General features: G+C 37.1%; 1 protein-coding gene across 1 annotated transcript in view; it reads right to left on the bottom strand.

Moving 5' to 3' along the window:
* Positions 1–18,457, bottom strand: part of DOCK2 (dedicator of cytokinesis 2) — a 306,359-nt gene extending 287,902 nt beyond the window's left edge. The window contains exons 1-2 of the mRNA XM_034406030.3: positions 18,334–18,457; positions 7,535–7,618 (exon numbers count right to left, since the gene is read on the bottom strand). Of these exons, the coding sequence (XP_034261921.2) occupies positions 7,535–7,618; positions 18,334–18,373 (124 nt within the window). The 5' untranslated portion in view covers positions 18,374–18,457. The remainder of the gene's footprint in view (positions 1–7,534; positions 7,619–18,333) is intronic.
* Between the last annotated feature and the right edge of the window lie 1,941 nt (positions 18,458–20,398).

Here is a 20,398-nt window from a genome sequence, read left to right as displayed (position 1 = left end):
CTATCTGCTGCAAGCATTTTTATTTATAGCTGACTTGAATTCCTACCGTTCGGTTTCACAGGAAGAAGGGAAAGAAAACTTCCCTTCTAAACATTTTCAAACTATGAAATTTCTAAAGCTTCTGCCATAGTTTCTTTATGTCCCTATCCCAAAAATAATGCACTTGATGTGCATTGATAATAAGTTTCATGTATAATGGAGAACTTAAACTCATCTGAGATAAGGGGTTAAGATAAAAATGTTATTTTTTTCTCTAGTTTACATTTTTTTGCTTTTTCTCTGATTAAAATAAAAGTTCCCAAGTCTACTTGAATGTGCCATTCAAGAGGTACCATAACATCCTTTTCATATGCTTGTTTGCCTCCTAGGCTTGTTAGGACTATAATTTAGCAGAAGGAGAGAACTTTGGTTTGACTTGTTTTTGGGAGAAATAAGCTAAGAAGACGCCATGGACAGCAGCCAGGAAAAAGGAGATCAACCGAAGTGAGGCCCTGAGGCTCATATGCACATTTATCACAATAGAGACGAAATCATGAAAAGCAAGAACTAAAGAGACTTCTGCCATAGGTGAAGCCTGTCAAGATTTTGGATAAGATAGGAAAGGAATACTAAATTAGAACAGGTTGAAATAATTTCTGTAGCAGATGAGACAATGCTCTGTTTCCATAAATAAAAATCAGCACTCTTCTCCAGCCTATATCGCTTACAGTACATACAGGCAAGAGATAGAGAGACACAGGTATAGTAATGTTGCCTGTGGACAGTCATTTTTTACTTTTAGTAATGTTGCCTGTGGACAGTCATTTTGCACTTATTAAGGTATCTAATCCTTTGTAAGAATTTAATTTTCTAATGATTTAGATCAATGCTGCAGTTCAAGAGAGACCTCTTCTGGTAAAAAATAGATAAGCCACTTTATTTTATCTATCTATCTATCTATCTATCTATCTATCTATCTATCTATCTATCTATCTATCTATCATCTATATATATGCTGTGCTATTTTGATAATTTTCAATAGCAACACTGTTCCAGAACTTTTCTTTTGAATTCTAATTCTGAATGTGCAATTATCACAATGTAACACTACACTTATGTAATATGAAAGTTCAGATTTGTAATTACAATATAACATTACTGTTGCAATATTTTCAGGATCAGACTCAATAATAGTAATAAGAGTTAGAGGTTTAAATATATTTCTCTTTAATTATAATAGGCATTCTATATTCACTGAATATTCACAGATAGAAGCAAAGAAAATGGTGAAGGTGGCTCCTTATATATACAAAGGGTGGAGCCAAGAGTGGGAGTGGTGAATTATGAATACATTAAGAGTCAAAGAATAAGTTAACCCCTGATATCCCATATATACATTATTTACACATTAGGGAATAAGGCATTTACATCTGACAAATCCCCCTCTAAATGCCGGTTCGCTATACAACACCAATTACATTCAGATTCAGGACAATATAAGACATACAATTTGGAAGTTAAGTATTTGTGCTGTTTAGAAGGCAAAGGCTTCGTCAATATGTCAGCTAATTGTTCAGAGGTATCACAATGCACTGCTTTGATAAATCCATCTTGAGACAATTGTCTCACATGCTTAAATTTTATATCTATATGCCTGGATCTTTGTCCAATGGCATCGGATCTAGATATTTCAATGGCTGCTTTATTGTCTTCATGCATAACAAAAGGCAAAGCAGGTTTTTTCCAAACATCTGAAATTAAATCATTAAACCATACAAGGTTATTTGCAGCTTTGGATAAACAAACATATTCCGCTTCTGTGGTTGAAGTGGCTACCAGTTCTTGTTTACCAGTGTACCAGTAAACTGGACAGTCATTTAACAGAAAAATATAACCAGAAGTACTTTTTCTGCATGATATATCTCCAGCCCAATCCGCATCTGCATAACATGTAAGTTTTGGTTCTTTATTATCACTAGGTTCTAATACTAGGCAAAAGTCTAATGTACTTTTCAGATATCTTAAAATTCTTTTGACAGCTTCCCAGTGATACATTGTTGGTTTGCTAACGTGCCTTGATAATAAATTGAGTGGTAATGCAATATCTGGCCTGGTCCAATTAGATATATAAAGAAGTGAACCTATGACTGATCTATAAAATGTATTATCCTTGAATTCAGGGGAAGATTCATCAGTATTTCTAAGGAAATCAGTTTGCATAGGAGTGTCACAGGGTTTGGCATTGTTTAAATTGCATTTGTTTAGAAGTTCAATAATCTTATCTTTCTGAGTAAGTTTGAATCCCCTTCTAGTTTTGTTAATTTGTACACCAAGGTATTTGTTTACTTTACCTAGAGATTTCAACGAGAAATGTTCATTTAGCTTGTTTACAAAGATTTCTCTTCTCTCTTTGTGTTTTCCTATATATAAAATATCATCTACATAAATCAATACAAATTCAATGTAATCATCACTCTTTTTGACAAAGAAACAGTTATCAGCAGTGGTAGCGTTGAAATCCATGGTCTTAAGTACTTTTACCAAGCAATCGTACCATCTTTTGCCAGATTGCTTTAATCCGTATAAACTCTTGTTCAATAGCCAAATTTCATTTTTATTAGTGTATTGACTGTGAGGTGCTCTTACATATATTTCCCTATCTAGTTTTGCGTGTAGATACGCAGTCTGTATGTCGTATTGAAATACATCAAGATTGAGTGCGGATGCTACTACTAGAGCTGTTTTAACACTCTCTGTTCTTACTGTGGGGGAGTACGTGTCAGTATAGTCCTCCGGATATTTTTGTGCATAACCTTGTGCAACCAATCTAGCTTTGTATAGGGTATTGCCTCCTTCTAGGTTCTTAATTTTATAAATCCACCTGGTACCAATAATTGTTTTATCCTTAGGTGCAATCGCAGGTGTGAATACATTTAATCCTTGCAAACTTTCCATCTCTTTTTTCATAGCTAGTTCCCATTTTTCCTTTTCTTCACGAGGGAGTTTTAATACTTCCTCATATGTATTAGGAGTTATTTGTTCACCATCCATATGCATTATGTAATCTCTGTATTTATTTGGTATTTGATTTCTGTTGTTCCTAATAGCTCTTTCAGGTTTGCTATGGTAGTCATGCAAATATCTTGCTTCCTTTTTTGTTAATGTGTCTGTCTTTATTTTGTGTTGACTATTTGTCCATGTTTTGGTTTTGTTTTTATTTTTGTTGATATTTTGATTTTCTATTGTCCCTTCCTCACGAGATTTTGTATCTTTGCATTTATTTGGAAATATTTCATTAAGATGTAATTTAGACCAGTTGGCCTGTTCATGGAACACAGCTGTTCTGGAAACTATAAATTTGTTATTATTATCAATGAATCTGTACCCTTTGGTGCCAGTTTCATATCCCATAAATCTTAGTCTTCTGGATACGTTTTCTCCCTTTCTTCTCAACTGTTTAGGTATGTGTACGTCTGCAGTGACCCCAAATATGTGCATGTGTGCTAATTTTGGTTTCCTATTATACATCATCTCATATGGTGTCTTATTCACAATACTGGACCAGGTTCTATTTTGAGTGTAATTTGAATAATGTAAGGCTTCTGACCAAAATTGTTTGCCTAAACCAGCATCCTCTAATGTGCACCTAATCATGGTTTGTAATGTGGAATTCTTTCTCTCTACAATCCCGTTCTGGAACGCAGAAAATGGATTAGACGTGTAATGTAGCATTCCTCTATCCTTTAACCATTGGGAGAATTCTTTAGACATGAATTCACATCCCCTATCTGTCATAATTTGTTTTATTCTGATATTATGTTGTGTTTCTATGCGTTTGTAAAATTCCTTAAATTTTTGAAAGGTTTCATCCTTGTGTTTTAATGTGTAAACAAAACCATAGCGACTGTAATCGTCTACTATTGTTAGGAAGTAACGTTTTCTATACGTGATTGATGGAGTTAATGGGCCAACTAAGTCCATGTGTACTAAGTCAAAAATTTTGTTAGTTGATCTGGTGGATTTTTTTGGCCTGGGACTAGTTTTTAGTTTAGTAGATTTACATACTGAGCATTCCAAATAATTTTCACAATTTTTTATTTTGACACCTTCTGCGTGTTCAGTCATTTTTTGTACTACAGGAAAACTTGCATGTCCTAACTTCCTATGTAAGATGTGAGCACACTCGTCATGAATTGGTTTACCTATTTTTGGTTTCTTCTCATTGTGTGTATCTGTGTGATCATGAGATACTTTACATTCATCATTGTCACTGTTACTAATATTTTCATCATCTGCCTCAATACAATCTTCCATATTTGAATCAATGTTATGTAACCATCTTTCTTTTGTTATCAGATAGGGTAGGCCTCCTTTAATCATCACAGTGCCTACATTTGTTTTATTCTTCTCTAAAGTCGCTTTTCCCTTTGAGAAAACTATATTGATGTCAGAATCTCTGCTTAGTTTTATGGCACTTAGTATGTTATGAGGTATTTCTGGTATTAACAATACCCCCTCTATTTTTCCTAGACCAGGCAAGGTCACATTCCCTCTGCCTAATACTTGAACTTTTTCTTGATTAGCTACCTTTATTACAAACTTATCTTCTGTAAATGAAGACAATATATTTTTGTTATTAGTGGTGTGATTAGTTGCCCCAGAATCAATAAGCCAATTATTGTTCTCATTTTGTTGCGTTTTAGTGCTGTCTTGTTTATTTAGTCCATTCAGTGAACCAGATTTTCTCTCTTTTGAATTTTCTCTGCCCCCTCTACTTTCTCTGTAATTTGGTGGGCTTCTATATTTATGTCTATCTGTGGAAGACTGTCTATAATTATATTTATTCCTATATTCTGATCTATGTCTTTCCTTTGAAATTTTAGGACAATCTCTTCTATTGTGTTCCCTGGACCCACAATTGTGGCATTTAAAAGTTTCATTATATTTTTCTTGGAAAGCTACCTTCCTAAAAGATTTGTGTTCTGTGTGATTGCTATAACGATTTTTTCTTGAATTGTCTTCTGCTATCAATTTGTTAGACAGATTTTCTATTGATAAATATCCTAGATTGATGGTGTCTAAGTGTGACATAAAACTATCCCATGATGAATCAAGTGAGTTGATAATAACACTTTTCATTGTTTGATCTGAAATCACTTCCCCCCTCAAATGCAGCTCAGCTCTTATTTTGTTTAAAGATATTAAATGCTCACTTATGGAAACCCCTGGTTTTACTCTGGAAGAAAAGAAGTCCTTAGACATTCTTGTGGTGGTAGCTACACTATCGCTGTGAAACAAATTAAACATGCATTGAATTATTTCTGAAACAGTTAGATTTGGTTTGATGCTATGATACATTGCAGGAGACACGCTAGATATTATTAAGAAAAATGCCTTATGGTGTAAACAATCTATTTTTAAAGTCCAAGGTCTTCTTGGGGGACTAGTGATAAAAAATAGTAAATTTTCTTTCATAAAGACAACCTGGAGCTGTTGATACCATTCTTGCAAATTAATGCCATCAACCCTAAGTTTTGGGAAGTCACTGGGTAAGTTTCCCACATTATTTTGTCCATTACTTACAACCTGAGGTAGTCCGTGGTCTCGCAAGTGTAGGAAATTGCAAAACGGCATGGGGATGCTCGCAACGAGTCTGCGCGGTTCTCTGGCCAGTTCAAGTCTTTCCGGACCGTCTACGTAGTTTCGCACATGCGCGTTGTTCATTTCTTCTTTGGCGTCGTCGTGGAAGGTTCTCTCCATTGTAGCTCGCTCGCTCCGCTCCTCTTCAGACGAGTCGGTCTCTGGCTCGGTCTTAGGAGTTCTGATGGCAGCGACTGTTCTTCTCTTTCTTTTGGGTGCGTTGGCACTTGCTTCGGTCTGCGGTGTAGGGCGGAATCGACATGGCTCTCTGGGCTCGGGCGTCGTCGCTCTCGAAGTCAGGATGGGTGCGTGCAGGTCTTGAAGTATCGGCTTGTTCGCTTGTTTCTTCGTTGGCGCTTTGGAAATTTTTAATTTTGGCCCAAATGCAGCAAAAAGCGTCTTCATTGCTGACTTTACTTGGGATTTCGTTAAGTCGTCTTCACTTTCTGATTCTGGCTCTTCCGAAGAGTTTGAATTCTCCTTTTCACTTTCGTTGTCTGATAACGTTTTTCGCGCCAGAAATTTTGAACTGAGCATTTTGATTGGCTCTGCTTCGCTCACTTTGGAGGCTTGTTGAAACCAAGATGGCTGCCATTCAAAATTTCGCGCGGGATCACATTTTTTCTTTTTCATAACGACTTTCTCTGTAGTCATATCACTCACAGTTTTTTGGTCTTTGGGTTTCTCTTTAGCGATGTTTTTCTCTCTCGCTGCTCCGCTGTTCTTCAGCATCTTTTGGAGGTTCGCGATGAGGCTTTCATCATTCTTCTGGCTTTTTAATAACTTCAATATCTCTGACCTGAGTTCGTTATTTTCTATTTCGATTTCCTCCTGGCCATCATTTTCATTTATTAATTCTTCTTCTTCAGTGGTGTATTCTTCGGATTCTCTCGAAATCGCGTTTGTGGATTCGTTGATTATTTCTTGTTCAGTTTCTATTTCTTTGCTGTAGGCCCTGGTGTTGGGTCTATCTTTCTTAGACATTTTTAGGTATTTATTGAGTCAATTAACCATCCTCTGCTACCAGCTTGTTGCAATATTTTCAGGATCAGACTCAATAATAGTAATAAGAGTTAGAGGTTTAAATATATTTCTCTTTAATTATAATAGGCATTCTATATTCACTGAATATTCACAGATAGAAGCAAAGAAAATGGTGAAGGTGGCTCCTTATATATACAAAGGGTGGAGCCAAGAGTGGGAGTGGTGAATTATGAATACATTAAGAGTCAAAGAATAAGTTAACCCCTGATATCCCATATATACATTATTTACACATTAGGGAATAAGGCATTTACATCTGACAATTACACTTATGTAATATGAAAGTTCAGATTGCTTGTGGTGGTTTTCACAAGGCAAAGGTGAGTCAGATGTTTTGTGTGGGCTGGCGGGCCAGGTGAGTTGTGAGTCTTCCCGGGCCCCAGCAGCTTTGCTTGTACAGTGATTTTCTCAGGGCTGTTGAGTTTTGCTTATACCAGTAAGCTGGATGGGTGGCTGAGACGTCTTAATTTTAAACAGTTGCTAAATGATTGGTCATAAGTCAAAAATTACCTGTAAGTTATATTCTTCACCACAGACTTTGGGATATTAGCTGGACTTCACCTGAATAGTGTCCACCCTACTCAAAATCCTTTGAGAGTGACATATATATTTGTAATTCCAAGCAATCTCCATTAAATAGTCCTTATATGAATTAGCTTTACTTATATTCCACATTCAAAAAGTCATACCACAATTTTAGCTTAAAAAATAGCGAGACTATGTTAAGTCACCTCACATGTACAGTACTTAACAACAAGAAAGTCATGGCTTGAGGAGAAAAAGTCATGTCATCTTATATACAACCCCAAACTCAAGTTAATGAAGCAAAAGTGTAACAATATGAAAAGTACTGTATATTTTTCATTTTTACCTTCATGGTCTTCCGATATATGAACCACATCCCCAATCTGTAGTGATATCTGGGGCACTTGGGTAGCTTTGAAATTGTATATTGCTGTGAAAAAAAGAACACAATGTCATTAAACAACTTTATATTTTGAATGGATTATGTTCAGATGCAGCATTCAGTGTAATATTATGAAAAAGAGCTTGAATAAACCATAGGCTTTCTTGCACCACCAGTACCTCTTCTCTGAATTAATTGTAAGAAAGAGTTTTCAAGATCTCACTTCTCTTCCCAAACCCTTTAGTTGTTTTCATCCAACTGAGAATTGTGATTAGTATTAGCTAATCACTTTGGGCAGGAATAGACAAACTGTGTCTGACATATGCTGCTAAGAACTCTCCATGATAATGCCCTCAAAGTGAGCAGCAGTTCAATAACTTTTAGCAACCCTTTCCCCCTAATGCTTGAAGAGGTCAGTGAGTAAAACTCCAATCTTGGACCCTTGGTAGCGCAGCAGACTAAAGCACTGTTAAGTAACACCAGCTGCCTGCAATTACTGCAAGTTCAAATCTCACCAGGCTCAAGGTTGACTCAGCCTTCCATCCTTTCGAGGTAGGTAAAATGAGGATCCGGTTTGTGGGGGCAATAAGCTGACTTTGTATAAAATTGGATTTTAATGTTTGTAGTTTATGCTTTTACTTGGCTGTTCACCACCCTGAGTCCTCAGGGAGAAGGGCGGTATACAAATTTAAAAATAAAATAAAATAAATAAATAAAATAAAAAAGAACACTGTTGGGGGGGGGGCGAAAGCCCTACTAAGCACATATATACAAAAGTATGAAGGCTATTGCTTAACGCATTGTAAGCCGCCCTGAGTCTCCGGAGAAGGGCGGCATATAAATCGAACCAATAAATAAACAAACAAATAAACTATCTCTCAAAACTCAGCAGACTAATTAACATCCACTTACATCTGCTGCCTGCAATTACTGCAAGTTCAAATCTCACCAGGCTCAAGGTTGATTCAGCCTTTCATCCTTTCTAAGGTAGGTAAAATGAGGACCCAGATTATGGGGGCAATAAACTGACTTTGTATAAATATACAAAAAGTATGAAGGCTATTGCTTAACGCATTGTAAGCCGCCCTGAGTCTCCGGAGAAGAGCATCATATAAATCAAATTAAAAAAAAAAAAAAGTTTGCCTCTGGAGATTTTATTATCACACTAGCCAGATTCTCTGCAGCTCTGCAGGATAAATCATCATGGCCTCCACCACCATTTTCACCCTATGAAAAAAGAAGAAAAAAAACTCTCGCATCTGGATGAGAGAAATAAATATGCCTTGAATTTTGGTGAATGATGGGATCATTTTGGATTTGGGCATAACAGTAATTACTCTCAGCTTCCCATGGAACGGGAAAAACCCTATTTCCTGACCACAGAGCAGAGAGAAAAAGAGTCCTCTGAAACTTGTGACACTGGTATGAAATCCCAGTGTATGGAATGAAACAGACCAATGAAAAATAAAATGATTTGAAAGTCGCTTTGATTTTCAGTCAAATTATGTGAACTCCATATCAAAAGGAACCAAAGCTGTATGAAAAAGTTTGATTCACAAGCCACGATTATTTGGTTGTACTGTAGTTTGGAAAGCTGCATCCGAACATAAGAAATACACGTGCTAAGTAGGAAATACAAATACAAGAGTATTGGTGCTCCGAACGATATAATTAAAGAGCTGTATGTTTAGGCACTCTTGTGCTATTTAGGGAATAAAATCTGCACTTAGATGATGAAAAATGTGTCGTGAGAATTCAGGGATCCAACTTTCATTAACAAAAGTGTTTTCAGCTAGTACAAAACAATTTAGGTGATGTATTATGTTTGGGGCATAACTGTACCACTTGTGAAACAATTCCTCCACGAGTTCTATTAAGCCAGCCAAGGGCAAAAACAAGAATTAGATTTGTTACCAAGTGTAAATTGGGCTTTTGGTCTGAAATAAATGTATTTGTGCTGCGTTCTCCAAAAGAATCCAGACACTTGAATCCTAAGCACATATTAAATGGTTGTTCCAAATTCTTCTCTTTACCACCTATTTCATTTAAAATGTGTCTTGGCATTCTTTCCAGCATGCTAGCCAATGTGCATAGAAAGCAGTTTCAAGAGATAGCCAAGACAATTCAATGGCAATAATTACCTTATAACAACAATTAAGGCCATCATGTTAGTACATTTTGTTCTCAGATTTGACTCTCTTTGTTAATCAGCTTCCCAACCAAAACACATTTACAGCCATCTTGCAACAAGCTGTTTCCTACAGCACAATGGGAATAATTTGCACTATTTTTACATTAAAATACTAAATGTTCAATGATCAGGAAGTTTTTAAAGGAGACGTTTATTTCACTGTTGCCTTGACTTATTCACAATATTACAAATCTGCTTCCAGATAACATCATCTTCCATTTTTAAAAATCTTCCTATATCTTTTTTTTAGTTTCTTTTTTTAAAAAGAAAATTAACTGTTAGAGAGGAAAAGGCAGCCATGCTAATCAGTAGCATTAATTACTGATTAAATTAAAAGCCTTTCCCATGCCAGCACCCAATCAATTATAAGGTCAATAACACCCTAAAAGCTTAAAGATAGTTTGGGGGCTGTTTGCATTATATTTCCATTACATATTATATTATTGCAGGAAGGAGATAATATGTTTCGTATCATCAAGAGCTTCAAGAGCCACAAAGATGACACTATCAACACCCAGGATGGGGACAAAAGTCTTAAAAGTACTTGTGGGGGCAAATTAGGATGAAAAATCATACCACTGAAAATCAGCAGCACAGTGGTTTATAGTTTCAGTCGGAATGACTGCACAGAACCCATTTCTAGTGTATATTTCTATTTCTCTTTTACTAGGGCTAGCAAACCTGGGCTGCAAACATCCAGACAACCATAAATCAGCCTGCCAAGAATTAATTCTCTGCCTCTCTTTGTTGCCATCTAGACATTGTTCTTTTTCAAGAGGCAACTGGACTTTCTGGTTTTTCTTTGAAGACATTTCGCTTTTCACCAAGAAGCTTCTTCAGAGCTGAAGACAAGCTGAGACTGGCAGAGGGCTAACTGCTGGAGTGGACATGGAGGAGACTGGAGGATCCATCGAGGAGGGAATGTCAGGGTTGGCTGGCTCACTCTGTCTCGGTCCACCTGGCATGCTTGTCCCAGACTTTCAAGGCTCATCCGGTCAAACCTCTCCAGCAGATTTTCCAAGGTTTGGCTGTAAAACACCATCTGGTATCTCCAGTCCCCAGACTCAGCTCCAAAAGTTCCCTCGTCCTACACTGAAGAATGGTGGCCATTGGCTCCCTTGTTGAAGTCACAGGGAAGTTTCTCGCCAGCCCCTGGACTGAGCACCAATGTCTGAAGTCTTCCTTGGCTTGGTACCAGTCCCCAGTGGTTGGCCATTCTGCACAGACCCTTGGCCGGGTTGCCACTTGAAAAGCGATTTATGCCACCGCAGTCACCATTTGCTGGCTTTTCATGGGGGCCTGCAAGCTCTCCATGGGGGGAAAACTGGCTCCTCTGACCTCCACTTCTTTTTTCTCCCTCTCTGCTATCTTCCCTGAGTCTTTACTGTTCTCTTGGTAGATCGGATGAGCAATCAGGGCTCAGGACACCGGAGAGCTCCAGTTGAACTGGAGAGCTTTTAGGAGAGTCAGTTTAATGTCAACATTCCAAATAATGCTCCCTTAGAAAGCAGAACTCCAAGGCAGGTAAATTCCTCAAAGAACAAATTTATTGGATACATCATATTGGCATAACTAGTGAAAATCGACTCTAAAAGTTCCTGGGGTTTTCACCCAGTTAAAAGAGAAAGTTTTCCCCTTTCCCCAAGTCATCAGTCACATGGTCCAATAGAAGTGCTGGCCAGTTGCTTGGTTACTTTGCTCCTTCTCTCCCAGCCACCTGTTGGAATGATCTTGGTTCCCACAGGAAAACCTTTTGTTTTTGACTGCAAAACCCCAGTTAACCATTTCTCTCCCCCTCCCATCTAGTGGCAACCCTGAAGCTTCAAAGATGGCCCCAGCCAGGTTCGCTTTAGGGTTGACAATAATATTAATTTATTACAAACGTAGAATTCAGTCTGCCAACCAGTGTTGAAGTCTGTCTCATTCTTAACGTTGCACTCATTTTATTTCATGTATTTCTTTTCCATTTTTGTTCTTAAAGAAAACAATTCCATGAAGGAGGTGTGAGGAAATAAATGTAGATTCTACCCTGTAGTCACAGCATTGGTTTTGCTTGTGCCAGGAAGAAAACAGTATAGAACTTAATATTCAGTATTTAGCAATTTTACCTTAATAGAATAATTCTTTGTTTGCTGATGGTACCTTAGGAAAGGGCTTTAGCGTGATGACATCCAAACAACTAACAAAGGAAGTGGTTTTGCCGCCTTGATGTTTTTTGAACAAGTGGAAACTTACAGCTAAGTTCTGCCACGTCATTTGATACTATGAATCTGATTCTTTAAAAAAAAGGAAAGAGATTCAGTCTGTTTGAACACTGTGAATTCCTATGTATGAATTCAGGAGGCCAAATGAAAAAAAAAATTAAAAAATCTTTATCAGTGAATGTTTTCTTTGTGCTTACATAATTCCAAACTTTTCCCCTTTTTTTAAACAAGTGGAGCAGAGCTTTTTTAAACCAATAAATTTATGTATTAACCTAAGATTATATAGGTAGTCCTTGACTTAAAACAGTTCACTTAGTGACAGTTCAAAGATATAACGGCACTGAAAAAGTGACTTATGACTGTTTTTCACACTGAAGACCATTGCAGCATTCCTATGGTCACATGATCAAAATTCAAAAGCTTGGCAACTGACTCATATTTATGGCAGTTGCAGTGTCCTGAGGTCATGTGATCACCTTCTGCAGCCTACTGACAAGCAAAGTCAATGGGGGAACCAGATTCATTTAGCAACCGTGTTACTAACTTGATAACTGCAGTGATTCACTTGACAACTGTGGCAAGAAAGGTCATAAAGTGAAGCAAAATTCACTTAACAACATTTAGCAACAGAAATTTTGGGCTCAATTGTGGATGTAAATCAAGGATTATCTGTGTAAATTATCAAGAGTATTACTGTAAATGAATGACCAAGCCACTTGATTATGTGTTCTCAAGACTCCAGAGCACAGAATGTGTCCTTACTTGATTTATTTTGGAAGAAGAGACAAGTGTAGATATGGTAGTTTATTTTCAGTTGTAAAAGTTGTGCATAAAAGATGCTGACTAAATATTGCACTACCTTACATTTGACTTGCAGAAAGAAATTCCTGCATCTCCAGATAGTAGTAGTGAGGATTCCCCAACTTAAGTTCATAGTTCTCGGTATAATTCTGCTGATATTTTCTACACTAGAGCACATAATTTATCGCTATGCTATGTAAAGATTGAATATGCTCATTTTCAAATTGATTTGTCTTATTTGATCATTAAAGGGTGAATAAACATTCCCTCAATTAAGTGTCTATGGAGATTCTCAGTCATCCAGGTCATGGTTGTCCCAAAGGTGCTATTTCAACAGGCAACTGGACTTTCTGATTTTTCTTTGAAGACATTTCGCTTTTCATCCCAGAAGCTTGAGATTCCCTCAATTAATTCCTACTGATCTTTGATGATCATTACCATTATTTCAGGTTTCTTTCATGAAATTCAAGACATTGACTAAGAATTATAACAAATCATAGTCCTATGAGACTAACTAACTAACTAACTAACTAACTAACTAACTAACTAACTAACTAAATAAATAAATAAATAAATAAATAAATAAATAAATAAATAAATAAATAAATAAATAAATAAATAAATAAAAAATGTGCCTTGGAATCTAATAGTGGACATTATGAAATGTTCCTGCTTATACAATTTTTTCCATTTTCACAGGGGAACTTTTCTGTGCTAGGTGCAGTCTTCTTTCTTCTCAAAATAATTGCTTATTATAGGCATTTTTATATATGCTAAGGAGGAAGGAAGGAAGGAAATAAGCAGCATGGAACAGAAATGCAGAAACCTGGCTTTTCCCCCAGGTGTTGGGCTAGGATGGGAGATTGAGTTGGAAGGTAGTATGGTCTGGCACCTGTGGGAGAAGTGTAGTTGTGTTTTTATTGATTGTTGTGAACTGCCTAGAATTATATGAACCAGGCAGCCATATAAGAACATAAATAAATTACAAATATAGCAATACTGCATAACAGTATGACAATACAAAGCATTGGCAATGGATGAAGCTCAAACTGAATTCTAGGCAATAACATGGAGTTGCTATACCCATTTGTCAAAAGCATTGTGTGTTGTGGTTTTTGTTTATCTTGAATCAAGTATATTAATCCCTGTTTCAATATTGCCTTACTAGCATTTTATATCTGGCTGTATCTGGGGAAATAGGAGCTCTGTTTCTTCTTGGCAAATGGCTTTTGATAATGGTATAGGAGTAAATACTGGAAGGAGAAAATAGGCAGCAAGGAAGAATTAACTGAATTCAACTACAATGGACACTTTGGACCTACATTATTGATTGAACTAAATAAAGTGTGTTGCTATGCTATTGAAGAATTTTATTAGTATGTAAAATAAACAGATTCAATATAGCCAAACAGAATGGTTCACCAACACATATCCCTATATGTCTTTTAAACCTTACTTAGTATTGATTCATTTGCTTACTCAAAAGGAGGGATTCAATTCACAAAATGAGTATCATATATTAAGGGCTGTGTTCTAAAGAGTCATTCAATATCAGCCCTAATTCATGCATTTAGATAAGGATGTACTGAAAGAGTTGGTGAAGAAGCAACATAAATTTTCTTGGTTGGACACATGGCCTTCTTTACCAGATAAACCTTCTCTTTTCTTGCCTGTTCAGATAATTGACTGCTTAGAAACGAGAAGGAGGAGCCACTAGACAAGGTCTTATGAAAAGCTATCAGCATTCTGAAGTTCTCAGTGCCACCTTAGACTGCAGCAAAGATGCCGCAATTTTAGTCTTGGCTTTTTTTCAAGTTGGCTTTTGAAAACTGAGTATATTGAACCATAAATTGTCATCATCATCATCATGCCCTTCATCCACAGAACTAGACTATTGATAGGCTCTATTTACCAAAGAAAATAAGAGGATATTGAATGTTGCAAATAAACCAGACAGTTGAACAATTAATAAAAGGCATTGGAAGAATATCTAAAGGACAGTGAAGAAGGTGCAGTAAGACAAGTATACTAGGAAGCTTACTGAATATTGGAGAGACCAAAGTGGCTTACAGAGAAAAACTAAATGAATAATAGAAAAGAGACATGACAAGACAAAGTATTACATGGCCAGCGCATATAAAATAGCAGGCAAAGCAGATAACAATAAGATCTAGCAATAGCTAAGAACAGGGAAATTGAAGAAAGAGATAGAGGAGATAATTCTGGCTGCACAAGATGACGTCATTCATATAAAGCCAGAATTGAGAAGACAGCAACAGACGGAAAGTGCCACCTTTGCAAAGAAGCTGAAGAAACACCTAATTAATTGCTGCAAGAAAATCATAGTGACTACAAACAATGTCATGAAAAAGTAATAACAATGGTGCCTTGGAATATTTGCAAGGCAGTATCATTTGACCATAAGCAAGAACTAGGCAAAACTCAGATGTAATAGCTGTTGATAAGCAAAACAAAGAAGCCTGGATAATGTACACTATTTATTGATACTATTGCTTTGAAAAAAGAGTAAAAGAGGCCTTCTGTGTTAAATTTGAACAGTCCTCTCTCAACAGAGGGGGATGGATACAATGCCTATCTCCTGTTTACAACATAGAACTTTCATCAGTCACAAGAAGATTCTACTCCCATTTGCACTCTGATTCAGGTGACCCAGATAAATCCCCAAATGGCCTCAACAACTCTCAGAGAGCTAACAACTGATCTTTAAAGTGCTAACAACCAGATGACTGCAAATATAAATCCTTCCAGTCCTCACCATTCAGTTAGAACTGAAGAAGCTTCTTGGATGAGAAGCAAAATGTTTTCAAGGAAAAAACAAAAAAAGTCCAATTGCCTTTGAAAAGCAGCTTTGGGACATAACGGACACTGTAATACATGTGCTGAAGACAGCAAAAAAAGAAGAGGAAGAATTGAAGAAAGTAATAAAATGCAAAGACCTGCGAACAGAAATAGGACAGTTGGGATAAAAGAAAGCAAAGATAGTATCAATAATGATAGGCGACTTGAGTGCAATCCCAAAATAACTGGAGCACCACTTGAACACTATTGGCATTGACCAAATCACCATCCATCAATTGCAAAAGACAGTTTTACTTGCAACAGCTTACATCCTGCAACAATATCTTTAACAGCATCAAACATCAACATCTGCCTATCCCAGGTCCTTGGGAAAAGTTGATAGGCTGATAAAAATGCCAAATCCAGTCTAAACTTCTGGCCAACTGCGACCAACCATAATAACAATTTTTATTACTGCTACTACTACAGGTGAAGATTTTCAGGACAGCTAATTTTAAATTCACATGCTTTTAAGTGTCAGGGTTTATTTATCAGAGCTAAAAGGAACTGGTTTCCCCAAGTGAAACCAGGTTAATTCCCCAATGAATTGAGCTAAATTATATAATTTAGATTTTACAATAGTCAAAGCACTGCTACATAGTACAAAGTAGCCCATTATTTCCTTGCAACATAGAGAATGAAATATCTTTTTCTTAATGCTTTACTATATAGCTCAACAGATATTTTGGTTAGTGATATTTTGAAAGATTCAGTCTATTATTATGATCACAGGGTTCTCAGGGCCTCTGAGGCAGGGGTGAAATCCAGCAGTTCTGGAGAACCCGTAGCAGAAATTTTGAGTAGTTCAGAGAACTGGCAAATACCACCTCTGGCTGATCCCAGAGTGGGGTGGGAATGGAGATTTTGCAATATCCTTCCCCCAGGAGTGGGGAGGGAATGGGGATTTTGTAGTATCCTTCCCCCGAGTGAGGTGGGAATGGAGATTTTGCAGTATCCTTCCCTCAGGAGTGGGGTTGGAATGGAGATTTTGCAGTATCTTTCCTCTGCCACGCCCACCAAGCCACGCCCACCAAGCCACATCACAGCCACCAAGCCATACCCACAGAACCAGTAGTAAAAAAAATTGAATTTTACTACTGCTCTGACCTAACACTCTTCCCTTCCTGTTTTCAGGGAACAAGGCATCAATATCCAGATTCCTGGAATGAGGCTCTATGTTCTTTATGTTATCCCAGCCATGAGACTAAAGTGTTGCTGGGATAGAGCTTGTATGGATTGCAAAACCCAGACACCGGGACTGAAATTCTTAACAGAACAAGAGATCCTTTATTCAAGCCTGAGACTTGCCCCTGTACTTGATGCATCTAACTTGAGGGACAATTTGTTTCAAAGGATTTGAAAATATCATTGCTGTGTCCACAAAATATTACCTCACCTAACTATGATTTTGAAATGTTCTATTTTCACATCTAACTTCTATAGCTTTATCTGTGAGAAAGTCACCCTAGGACACTGTGGTTATGGATATGTCTTGTCGAAATGAAATAATTCTCCATTTCTGAGTCATGAAGATCTATCCCAAAAATCAGTTTTCTGACTTGCAGCAACTCTCTGGAGTTACAACATGGCAGTGCTGGAGAATGAAACTCTTGACCTTTTGCAGATACTAAGCTGGCTTTCAAAACAAAGCCATTTTGGTCAAGTGGTTAGAGACAGAAACCAGAAGACTGTGAGTTCTAGTTCTACCATAGGCATGAAAGCCGGATGGGTGACTTTGGGCCTGTCAGTGTCTCAACCAACCCATCTCTTAGGGTTGTTGTGGGGAAAATAGGAGGACGAAGGAATATTACCCTAAGACATCCCCTGATAATAAAACCAATCGGGCTTTTGAGTGCATGGCAATAAGGCCAAGCGCTTATTTCAGGGTTCAAAAAAATATAAGACAGGGTCTTATTTTCAGAGAAACATGGTAGGTATGTTTGCTGCCTTCATTATTTATAAAAGGTGGGATAATTCTTTTTAAAAAAGTTCAACCTACAGATGTGTTGTCTTCCTGCTTTCTCAGATGCAAATCCTCTTAATGCTGTTGCCACATTGGGGAGTTTAGCATAGAATATAATTTTACATTATTACTGGAAAAAGCACAAACAATGTCAGCAAATAAGGAGACTTTGTAGAAAGTAGTCTACACCTTCTAAATAACTATCAGTTAAGTAAAGTCAAATCTACTACAAAGAATAGATTGCAGTTTTTAAGAAGTCTCTACCAATTCACAGAACTCATTTCTTTAAAAAACCTGCTATTTCCTGTATAATTAAGCTGAAACATCAGAAAAAGTTACTGAACTCTCCCATTTAATTTTGATAGCTTAAATTTCAATTAAAGACAACTGAATAATTTTCACAAAAAGGTATTTGTGAGTCTCAAAGAACAGCTCAAACTGAGGAGTTACTTGGAATCAATCTTATTTTTAATTACTATGAATCAATCAGCTCAAAAGATCTCTCCCAGTTTTTCTGGAACCTTCTAGACTACAATCGCAGAAATCTTAACCACCAATGGCCATCCTGAGGGGAAATTCTGAGAATTTTAATTCGGTGCATATGGGGATTCCAAAATTAGAAAAACCTGCTCGCTTCTGTTTTGTTTTTTTAAAAAAAGAAGTGCTTTTCAGCCATTTTGGGCATTGTTATCCACCCTCTCTGCAGAAAGACATGCTCAGAAAAAAGAGGCTGCGTGATACATACCCACTCCAGTCTTCTTTTCACTTTTATGCCAAGGAGTCATTCCTAGGAAATCCAGCAATAAGCCGTGATTCAAGATGCTGGGGTGGACTGTTCCAATTAATACAAATGAATCAGATGATAACTTTGCTGAAAAACAGCAGGTTTGGGCTGTGTGGCTTTCCCTGTTCCTCTTCTTCCTTCCTCTTTTTGTCTGCGCACTCTCCCCCAGTGTAAAGTTCTTACACTAAATGAAAGTGATACTTAGGCAGGCATGGCTTGCTTGACAGAAGAACGAAAGAGGAGGAAGAGTCATGTTCTAGTCTAAGCAAATCACTCAGCATTATAGCACATACAAAACCTCTCAGAGGTCAATTCTTCAATCAATCATTTGGGGTCATCAAATTAATTTTATCTGGAAATGGTAGATCTATCAGGAAATGCTATGGCAGTCATCTTATGTTGTAAAGATACAACTTAACAATATAGAAATTGTAATGTAAGCTCACACAAAAAGATGCTTTCTCTTCCACGGAAACTGTACAGCTTCAGCTCAATTTTCCAAATATTTGTAACACTGCTCCATTTTATAGTCAACTTCTTTCAAGTGCTTCTTTCAAAAATTCTGCATGGATTGTTTTACTGTAAGTGGTTGCCATAGTGACTTAATTTTCTACCAACATACCTGAACCAACATAATCAATAGGTATTATGGAATACAGCACAAATACCTTCCCTCAGAAACAGAGTTTTTGTAATTAAAGAGCACAACTAAGGAGAAGCTGTGTGGCCACAATCAAACTGGATTCATATAAATGCAGCTACCCTGAAATTAAGATTATTTTTATTTATTTATTTATTTTATATTTATAACACATAAAAAATCAATTTCCATCAAACAGTGTGTGATCTGGGTATAGTTGTTTTAAGCAGTCATAATCCACATATTTGTTATAGTACTCTTCACAATAGTATTGATAATATAATAATAGCAGTAATAATTAATATTATCTTCTTTAACAACTCTCAACTTTAACTTCCTCTTATTATGTCTCCTCTTTTCTAACTTCTGTTTCTATTGTATAGCCATTGATAAAATACGTCCGATATCAAAAACATATTCACTTTTATCATACTTTTCCGGTAGGATGTCCAACAAAGATGTCTCTGGTTTCAAGTCTACAGATGAAACTCGAAAAATTAGAATATCGTGCAAAAGTTCATTTATTTCAGTAATATAACTTAAAAGGTGAAATTAATATATGAGATAGACTCATTAAATGCAAAGCGAGATAGTTCAAGCCTTGATTTGTCATACTTTTGATGATTATGGCTTATAGCTCATGAAAACCCCAAATTCACAATCTCAGAAAATTAGAATATTGTGAAAAGGTTCAATATTCTAGGCTCAAAGTGTCCCACTCTAATCAGCTAATTAAGCAATAACACCTGCAAAGGATTCCTGAGCCTTTAAATGGTCTCTCAGTCTGGTTCAGTAGGAATCACAATCATGGGAAAGACTGCTGACCTGACAGTTGTGCAGAAAGGCACCCTCGATAAGAAGGGAAAGCCTCAAAAGGTAATTGCAAGAGAAGTTAGATGTTCCCAAAGTGCTGTATCAAAGCACATTAATAGAAAGTTATGTGGAAGGGAAAAGTGTGGAAGAAAAAGGTGCACAAGCAGCAGGGATGACCGCAGCCTGGAAAGGATTGTCAGGAAAAGGCCATTCAAAAGGGTTGGGGACTTTCACAAGGAGTGGACTGAGGCTGGAGTCAGTGCATCAAGAGCCACCACACACAGACAGATCCTGGACATGGGCTTAAAATGTCGTATTCCTCCTGTCAAGCCACTCCTGAACAACAAACAACATCAGAAGCGTCTTACTTGGGCTAAAGAAAAAAAAAACTGGTCTGTTGCTCAGTGGTCCAAAGTCCTCTTTTCTGATGAGAGCAACTTTTGCATCTCATTTGGAAACCAAGGACCCAGAGTCTGGAGGAAGAATGGAGAGGCACACACTGCAAGATGCTTGAAGTCCAGTGTGAAGTTTCCAGTCTGTGTTGATTTGGGGAGCCATTTCATCTGCTGGTGT

This window comes from Pantherophis guttatus, chromosome 2 (genome assembly GCF_059756535.1).
Source record: "Pantherophis guttatus breed Tessera chromosome 2, ASM5975653v1, whole genome shotgun sequence".
Lineage (NCBI taxonomy): Eukaryota > Metazoa > Chordata > Lepidosauria > Squamata > Colubridae > Pantherophis > Pantherophis guttatus.
This window is presented reverse-complemented; position numbering and strand designations above follow the sequence as displayed.